This window comes from Sinocyclocheilus anshuiensis, unplaced genomic scaffold (genome assembly GCF_001515605.1).
Source record: "Sinocyclocheilus anshuiensis isolate Anshui unplaced genomic scaffold, SAMN03320099.WGS_v1.1 scaffold208, whole genome shotgun sequence".
Classification (NCBI taxonomy): Eukaryota; Metazoa; Chordata; class Actinopteri; order Cypriniformes; family Cyprinidae; genus Sinocyclocheilus; species Sinocyclocheilus anshuiensis.
In genome coordinates this window covers 1,316,058-1,326,405 of record NW_015557186.1, presented here as the reverse complement: position 1 = coordinate 1,326,405, position 10,348 = coordinate 1,316,058, and the positions used below count along the sequence as shown (strand labels likewise).

Below are 10,348 nucleotides of genomic sequence, written 5' to 3'. Positions count from 1 at the left end.
TTTTTCCTACATGGTTTTGGATACATATGATTTTTTTCGACATATTTTCGGATGAATATGTTTTTTTGACACATTTTTAGATGCACATGCTATTTCAACATGTTTTTGAATGCATATGCTTTTTCAAAACATTTTTGGATGCATATGTTTTTCCTGCATGTTTTTGGATGCATATGCTTTTTTCGACATATTTTGGGATGCATATGTTTTTTTGTCATACATTTTTAGATGCACATGCTATTTCAACATGTTTTTAAATGCATATGCTTTTTCAACATACATTTTTATATGCATGTGATTTATTATTATTTTTTGTGTGATATTTGCTCTCGGATTTGTTAAAAAGAATTAGTATACATAATGCTTCATCTAGGAAAATCCATTTTCCTGTTCATTTTCCACACCCTCATGCATTAATTATTATATATTTTTTTTTTTTATGCAGATGTTTTTTTACATGTTTTTGAATGCATGCTTTTTCAAAACGTTTTTGGATGCATATGTTTTTCCTACATGTTTTTGGATACATATGATTTTTTCGACATATTTTCGGATGAATATGTTTTTTTGACATTTTTAGATGTACATGCTATTTCAACATGTTTTTGAATGCATATGCTTTTTCAAAACATTTTTGGATGCATATGTTTTTCCTGCATGTTTTTGGATGCATATGCTTTTTTCGACATTTTCGGATGCATATGTTTTTCCTCCATGTTTTTGGATGCATATGCTTTTTTCGACATATTTTCGGATGCATATGTTTTTTTGTCATACATTTTTAGATGCACATGCTATTTCAACATGTTTTTGAATGATATGCTTTTTCAACATACATTTTTATATGCATGTTTTTTGACATGTTTTTAGATGCATATGCTTCTTTTCAAAATGTTTTTGGATGCATATGTTTTTTCCACATTTTTGGAGGATGCATTGTGTGCAAATTGGGCTTGAGTTTTGCAGCTACTTTCTGTCTGTTGAACTAATTGAAATGATGAATGTTTTCCATATGAAATCCATGTTTACAACCAAGTCATCTCTCTGTGAAAATGAAAAGGCCAGGTTATTCCAGCGAGGTGTTTTGAACCCACTTCCATCGTGTCCGTTCGGTTCACATTTACTTTCCTATAAACGTCTCCTCTTAGAATCAGTCACCGGACTCGCTGAGCAGAAACCTCCATTTGTGGTGATCACAGTCAATCCTGACTGACGATCAGACATTAACTCAGAATCAACATTAATTTCTAATTGGCTATTCCGAGCGTTGAGCTTCAGGTCTGATCCGCGTGGGGAATGAAACAAGGGGTATTTATGTGGTCATTTCTCATTTCTGCATCCATCTGCCCAATTATGCCAAAGCAGCGGCACCCCATCAGCCCACAGCACCCACCCGTTTAAGATGTTTGCATAATAAGCCATTTATTTTTAAATCCTCATTTACATGGTCTCTTTTAACCAGGAATTAAAGAACAAACTGAAGAATTCTTCAATGGAGGTTTTACGAGTCGATTAAGTATGGACGTTTACTGCTAGTCAGTACTTAAGGCCAAATCTGAAACCATACTCCATGGTGTTTTTGTTTATTTATTTAGACATTTTGAAAAATAGACATGGTTTATCCAGAAATTTTACACATTTATTTCAAAATGTATTGATTTACAAATTTTAGACATTTTAGACAAACTGCTTAGTCAATTCTGAATGACGGCTATATTTACAGTAGGCCCAGTCTGAAACCATAATTTCCCAATCTTGTGTTATTCTTTCTTTCTTTCTTTAGAAATGTATTTTACATTTATTTAGAGGTTTTGTTTATTTGGAAATGTATTTAGACATTTAGAAATTCATTTGAGAAATTTATTTAGACATTTTTTTAGAAATGTATTTAGACATTTTAGGGCAAACCTCAAACAATGTTCCAATTCTGTTTGTATAGAAATTTATTTATTTTGAAATGTGTTTATTCAGAACTTTATTTAGACATTAATTTATATATATATAACATTAAAATAACTTAAATGTGTCACTAAAAATCAAACACTCAACAGCAATTCAATTCTCATTCACACTTCTGTATATTCTTCTGTATAAGGCACACAAAACCAATGCTTTTATATTTAGCAGACACTTTTATCCAAAGAGACTTACATTGCATTCAAGATATACATGCAGTCACTTCGTGCATTCTCTGGGAATCGAACCCATGACCTTGGCATTGCACCTACAAGTCTACAAAAATGTATATTTGTACCAATAAATACTGTATTCTGTAGCAAAATTCTACACGGATGAACAAAAAAAGTCTTAAATCATGTATGAATTGCTGTTCACAGTTTGAATGCATGGATCATATTCATAAGATCATCAAGAGCTACTGGGATCTGAACACTTGCTGATTTTTAATTACGCTCTTATCTTTTAATAAAAAAACACTGTGAGAATGAAGCAGGTCCGAGCTGTGCTTTATTCGTAAGTGAGAAAATCCCAGCAGGATCCACACATGTTTCTGTCTCTCCATACGGTCCAAACGCGCTCTGAACCCTGCCGAAGGACGTTTACATCTGTGCTCAGATAAGACAACAAGAGAGAGAGTTTATCGCTACTGATTTTTCTTGGCTTACTTCAAGCCAAGAAAAATCAGCAGTGATAAACTCTCTCTGCAACAATACATGTCTCTGCAACAACTCTCTCTGCAACATGCAACAATACTACAGTTTTGTAAAAAAAAAAAACAATCTGCCAATCAATCAGTGCTGCTTCTGGTAAAATACAGCCATGAAAGAGTTAAAGTTAGTCGATTCTCTTGATCTAGTGTTTAAATATGTCATCCACTGGAGGGATTGAGTGAGTTTAGTTAATCTTGTGCCCCAGGACAGATTTTTGCTCCATCCTCACATCCGGCTCAACGATTGTGATAAACAATCAATTTCTATTTAAATAATTCAATAAATGCATTTATGAATAAATGTATAAATAAATAACATTTATTTATTTATTAATAAATTACACACATGAAGCAGTTCCATAAGCTCTACATCTACAGACAAAATAGCTTCAAAACTCAGTCTAAAAAAAACTTTCTGATAAACAAAACATCTGAATAGAATTGTAAAATAAAATTAAATAGATACGTTCATAAATAATCAATTTCTATATAGATTATTTATTTCAGTTCCATACATTCTACTACATCTACAGACAAAATAGCTGCGAAACTCAGTCCCAGTTTGCACACAATGCATCTTAAATAATATTAATGCATCCAAAAATATATGCTGCTTTTGAGATTAATTGAGGTTAATTTAGTGCAATAATTGCTCCTGTAATTACTAAACTGCATGGTTTAAAAATATGCCAAGCTAATTTAGTGATGCATTGGACACTGCAGACAAATACAGTGCATGTCAAACATGAGCAAAGCAGAAGTGAAGATGTGAAGACTGTATCGGGTGAAGTGCTCATAGCTCTCGCGCTCTTATTACAGCCTTTTACTCATCCAAAAAAAGCCTTTGAATCTTCGCAGGCAGCTGCTTGGCTTCAAGTGAGTTATTGTGTTGGTTCAGTCGCTTTGGATGACAGGAGATAATCTATGACCGATCGCGCCGGACTCAAGGAGAGACTGTTACTATTTAAGGATCTGTGGTTCTGACAGGCATTTGAAACATTTATCTGTGAAATTTTGAATTCTGATAATGACAGTAAAGTTTACAGTACATTGAATTAACCTACACTGGATCATTTAAATGGTTGCATAAATGGCACTTTCCAAGAAAATGGACTGAAAAAAAAACAAACAAAAAAACAAAACAAAGGTCAAAGGAGATATCCAAATATACCTTACATAGAGAACAGCAATAAACATAAAAAAATGTAATAGGTTTTTAAAATATGTTTAATAAATACAATTCTATGTAAATGTTTAAATAAATAAATGTCTGAAAAAATCTAATAAAAGTTTCTAAACACAATTTTTAAATAAATAAATTGGAAGAATTGGAAACATGGTTTAAGATTTGGCTTAAAATGTCTAAATAAATTTCTAAACAAATTTCTAAATAAATAAGTACATAAATATAAACATAAATAAAAACCAGAATTGGAAACTAAAATGTATACATACATTTCTAAATAAATAAATTTCTACATAATTACCAAATAAATAAATAAATAAAATTGGAAACATGGTTTTAGTTTTGGCCTAAAATCTCTAAATTTCTAAACATATTTGTCAAATAAATTAAAAAACTGAATTGGAAACAGTTTGAGATTTGGCCTGTGTGTGTGTGTGTGTGTGTGTGTGTGTGTGAGTGTGTGTTCACAATTTCTGATTTTGAACAAAATGGTGCAAGGTGCAAACTTGAGGTTGGTACAGTCACAAAATAAAGCAAATGTTTTTGTGTTTATTGTTTTTTTTGGAGGTTCGATTGGAACAGTAGGTGAATAAAAATGCATTGAAGAAGTTTTATTGTATATTATCAGAATATTGTATCCACTGACCATATGTTGTGTGTATGTGTGTGTGTGTGTGTGTGTGTGTGTGTGTGTGTGTGTGTGTGTGTTTGTGCGCGCGCGTTGAAACAATGTATTTTGAAAAGTGCAATACAAATAAAATTGAATTGGGGAAAAATTGGATTTAATATATTCCAAGTCTTCTGAAGTCATATTTGTTTTTTCATCAAATTATATTTGATGTACGAGATATGATGTATGAGATATAATGCATGAGAAATTAGATATTTGAGATACGTCAAGTCTTCTGAAGTCATATTTGTTTTATGCAAGTAATAGACAGAAATTAAAGTAGTTTTTCACTGAAATTAGAATTTTTGACTCAACTGTTTGAGGTTTCCTGCTTTCAGCAATTTACTGGGAATATAAACCTCATTCCACATCAGGACTGGTTTTGTTGACCTGCTTTATTTCATCTCTCTTAATCACTGATCCGTTCTCAGAAACCAACTGATCCACATCTTCTTGAATCTCTGAGTTTCTCATATATGTATAGTAGTCATCTCCATCTCAGAGAGCAGCACATGTCGAGAGCTCGCAGGTTTCTTTTCACAAGAGATTTTCAAGTGGAGATTATTTTGATCATAAATTGAATTACCCAGCAGTGTCTCGGTGAAGCAGCGGCCGTCCACGCCACGTGTGTCATTATGTAGATAAAATCACTAACATCCAAGCAACAGGTCGTCCTGGTTATGGGAAATGCAATAACCTGCAGCGAGAGATTTGTGTCTGGTTTGGAGTGATCAAAGTGACCTGAGACGCAGGTAATGTGCTAGTGACTTTTACTCCGGCGGATTTTCAGGGTGCCTTTGTTGATTGGATCATATTTATGGTTATTTGGCAGCTGCTTTTATCCAGAGCGACTTACACTGCATCTGAGGTATACATTTCAAACCCATTGCTAGCGCCATAATCTACTGTTTGAGCTAGAGACATGCCTTTTAAACATTGTTCATTGTAAAAGACATGTATGATGAGTGAAAACACTAGAAAATTGCCTGTTCAAAACTCACCAGCACAATACTAGTGAGTTATGGATGGTTGCTTGCTGGCCCAAATCAAAACCCATGATATATGATGTACTGTGCGATATATGATATGAGATATGTTATATGATCAATTATATATGATCTATGAGCTATGTATGATATGAAATGTGAGATATGAGTTATGAAGAGTGGGATATGATGTATGAGATATAATGCATGACAAATTAGATATTTGATATATGAAATATGATGTGAGATATATGATGTGAGATATGATGTATGAGATGTAATGTATGATATGAGATATGAGAAATGAGATGTGCGATATGATGTATGAGATGAAATGTGTGAGAAATTAGATATTTGATGTATGAGAAATGATGCATGAGAAAATGAGATATTTGGTGTATGAGATGGTGTATGATATGAGATATATGACGTGAGATATGATGTATGAGATATAATGTATGATATGAGAAATGAGATGTGCGATATGATGTATGAGATGTAATGTATGAGAAATTTGATGTATGAGATATGTCTTATCAGATATCATAAATGAGATGTGATGTATGAGATGTAATGTATGAGAAATTAGATATCTGATGTATGAGATATGACTTGTCAGATATCATAAATGAGATGTGATGTATGAGATATAATGTATGAAAAGTGAGATATGATGTTTGAGATATAATGCGTTAAAATGAGATATTTTATGCATGAGATAGTTGATGTATGAGATGAGAAATGAAATGTGAGATATGATATATGAGATGTAATGTATGAGGAATGAGATATTTGATGTATGAGATATGACGAGATATCATAAATGAGATGTGATGTATGAGATATAATGTATGAAAAGTGAGATATGATGTTTGAGATATAGTGCGTTAAAATTAGATATTTTATGCATGAAATATTTGATGTATGAGATGAGAAATGAAATGTGAGATATGATATATGAGATGTAATGTTTGAGGAATGAGATATTTGATGTATGAGAAATGATGTATGAGATATGGCATATGAGATATCATAAATTAGATGTGATGTATGAGATATCATGTGAGAAATTAGATATATGATGTGTGAGATGATATATTAAATATGAGATGATTTATGATATGAGACGATGTATGAGATACAATGCATGAGATATGTATGAGATAGGATGTATGAGAAATTAGATATTTTATATATGAAATATGATGTGAGATATGATGTATGAGATGTAATTTATGATGTGAGATATGAGAAATGAGATGTGCGATATGATGTATGAGATGCAATGTATGAGAAATTAGATATTTGGTGTACGAGATGATGTATGATATGAGAAATATGACGTGAGATATGATGTATGAGATATAATGTATGATATGAGAAATGAGATGTGTGATATGATGTATGAGAAATGAGATGTCTGATGTATGAGATATGACTTATCAGATATCATAAATGAGATGTGATGTATGAGATATAATGTATGAAAAGTGAGATATGATGTTTGAGATATAGTGCGTTAAAATTAGATATTTTATGTATGAGATATTTGATGTATGAAATGAGAAATGAAATGTGAGATATGATATATGAGATGTAATGTTTGAGGAATGAGATATTTGATGTATGAGAAATGATGTATGAGATATGGCATATGAGATATCATAAATTAGATGTGATGTATGAGATATCATGTGAGAAATTAGATATATGATGTGTGAGATGATATATTAAATATGAGATGATTTATGATATGAGATGATGTATGATATACAATGTATGAGATATGTATGAGATAGGATGTATGAGAAATTAGATATATGATGTGTGAGATGATATATTAAATATGAGATTATTTATGATATGAGATTATGTATGAGATACAATGTATGAGATATGTATGAGATAGGATGTATGAGAAATTAGATATGATGTATATGATGCTAGAGATATTAAATTATTTACAATATATGATGTATGAGAAATTAGATACTGTATATGTATGACACAAGATGTATGAGATATGAAAAATGATGATGTATATGAGGTATGACAACTGAGATATGATGTATGACATGATGTATGAGAAGTGATGTATGAGATATGGTAAATTATGATGTATTATATGCAATGTATGATATTATGAAATATGAGAAATGATGTTATATATGATATGAGAGCTACGACATGATCACTAAACCAATTTGAGCAGTAGTTACAGTGATGCAAAAACCACAAATAATTTAATATTCTGAAAAAATTATAGCAATAATTAAAGTAAATTAAAAGTGTTGTGAAAATAAATATTGCATCTCTTTGTAAATGAGCTTTGGAGCAGATGTTGATGTGAACGTTTGTTTCATCAGCTCAGACTGCTTGTGTTAGCCGGACTGAGTCAGAATGCATGTTAATCTGCATACTAACCAACCGTCACTGCAGGTTCATCAAGCATGACTCGGGGATTTAAACATCCATAATAGACCGACTTGACCTTTATAAACCTTACAAGTCTTTCAACCTCTTCTGTAAATGTATATATATTTATTTTTATGCACCCAAAGAGAAGGCCATTAACGCTGTTGCTCGGGCAACGGATCCTTTTATATCCAACCTGACAGGAGAATAAAAAAACCCGTGTTTTTACCACTGAGTAATTCTTGTCATCAAATTAGTGCATCTCTCTCCCCTCCTGGCTGAGAAAAGAGGAGGTGATTGTGAATGGACCCATAGCAGCATCGCTGCTCTCGGATGGCTGTTTCCGTAGCAACATGAGGAGGGCGAAGGTATAAAAACACAGACAGTTTCTTAGACCAGACTCAGAAACTCTGAGCTGCCTGCGAATAACCACCACAAACTAACTCCAGATCATGATGCTGAGACCGAAGGACTTGTGTCAGGGATCTGGCACCAAAACTTTCCTGGAAGCCATGCAGAGCGGCAAAGTCCACTTGGCTCGGTTTGTCCTGGACGCGTTGGACGGGCGCATCATCAACGGGAAAGCCGAAAATGGGCGTACGCTTCTGATGCACGCCGTGTGCCTTCAAGAGCATGCAACCAGATCCAAATTCACCCAATTGCTCCTGGAAAAAGGTGCAGATGTGAACGCCCGGGATGACCACGGACGCACGGCCTTGAGTCTGGCATGCGAACACGGACACTTAGATTCGGTGAAGCTCCTGGTGCAATTCAACGCTGATCCAGAGCTCACGGACACGTGGGGAAACGGTGCCCTCATGTACGCCGCATGCGGAGGACACAGCCAAATCTTGGAGTTCCTAATCCGGGCGTTCAAGAAGCTCGGTTTGCGACTGGACCGCACAAATCACGCCGGCCACACGGCCGTCCAAGTTGCTGATTTCTTCGGGCACAACCAGTGCGTTCAAACCCTCAACGGTTGCGGAAAGAAGACGGTGAGTCCAACGAACAGCACGGGAGAACCCGCCGAAGACCTGCGGTGGCCCAATCGCCTCCCAAAGCAGGTTCTGGAGAGGTTCTCCAAACAAATCCAAAGCAAACACGAGGAAATCCTTCCGGCCTTGTTTCAGAGACAGCTGCGCGTCGGCGACAGCAACGGCCTGCGGATCCGCTTCAGACATCCAGACGGCAACCAAAGCCTCAACAGATCCGAAGACGGACCGGATCTGCTGTTCGCTTCGAAACAGATCCAAAACTCGGTGCTGAAAGAGGTTGGAAGCACTAGAAGTGCAGAATGCGAGACGGACGTCGATGCGCCGCTTTGGGGAAAAACCCGTTCGTTTAATCTTGACCTCAGAACCGGAAGAAAACAATCCTATCAGGGCGACGTGCACGAAATCAACAGATCTGCAAGCAAATTCAAAAGAGCGTCGCTGCAAGACGAAAAACCTCTTGTGGCGAAGTTCTACAGCACAAAAACGACTCTCGCTGACAACTTTGAGATCAGAAAAGACGTGCAAAAGTGGGACAGCGTTCCCAAAACGACCAGACAGAGCAAACTTCTGTTCAATCGCGAACTCGAACCTGAAAGGATCAAACCTCGCTCTTCTGGGCTCTCTGGATTCGGGAACAGACTCCTGCGCAGATTCACGGCTCCTGAATTCATGCGACACATCAGAGACTGTCCCAGCGACGCCGGACACGGTAGAGGGAAGATGTCCCGGTCCGAGACCTTCCCGTTCTCACACACACACATGAGAGTGAACAGCCAGCCGAGTGTGGACAGCATCAGCGCAGTGAGATGCGAGTTTGAGAGCAATCCTGCTCTTTAATGAGCTTTTAACCACATGATGTTTAGATTAAAACACTCATTTAGCAAGATGTTGTTGACTATGGCAGAGACATTATAAATAGCCGTGTACTTTCTGAATGTAAGAACTCTAAGAGCTCTCTCGAGACTTTTAACTGCTGCTGCTCTCAAGGTCTTTTTGACTGCCTCTGTAGATTCATTAACGTTCTTCAGCTAATTGAATTATTGCTGACATTATTATGCACTGCTAAAGAGTGCCTGTGCATTAAGTACTTACATGCTTTAATCATGCATGCGTGTTATAACCTATTTTTATAAGCATTTTTTTGGAGCAAAGTCAAATGTTTGTGATTTGTATGCATTAAAATTCATTTTTGTATATCTATGCATATCTATAATGTAAATAGTTTATATTCTGCATTCACAGACAAATATACTGAAACAACTGTATAAACTCAAAGCATTTGTGTGAGTCAAATATATGAATAAAGCACTTGTGTACGCTTAAAGCATCTGTGTATAAGAAATAAAACTTGATATCAGTTTTTTTTTTATATGCATGATTTATTCTTTAAAAAAATTCAATGTATAGTTCTCTTCATCAACAGCCAAC

At 35.0% G+C, this 10,348-nt stretch overlaps 1 protein-coding gene across 1 annotated transcript; it reads left to right on the top strand.

Annotated features, from left to right (window-relative positions):
• The first annotated feature begins 8,339 nt into the window (after positions 1-8,339).
• On the top strand, positions 8,340-9,757 carry LOC107678712 (GA-binding protein subunit beta-2). The gene has a single exon (XM_016474082.1). The coding sequence runs from the start codon at positions 8,378-8,380 to the stop codon at positions 9,755-9,757; it is 1,380 nt and encodes a 459-aa protein (XP_016329568.1). The 5' UTR covers positions 8,340-8,377.
• Positions 9,758-10,348: the final 591 nt, after the last annotated feature.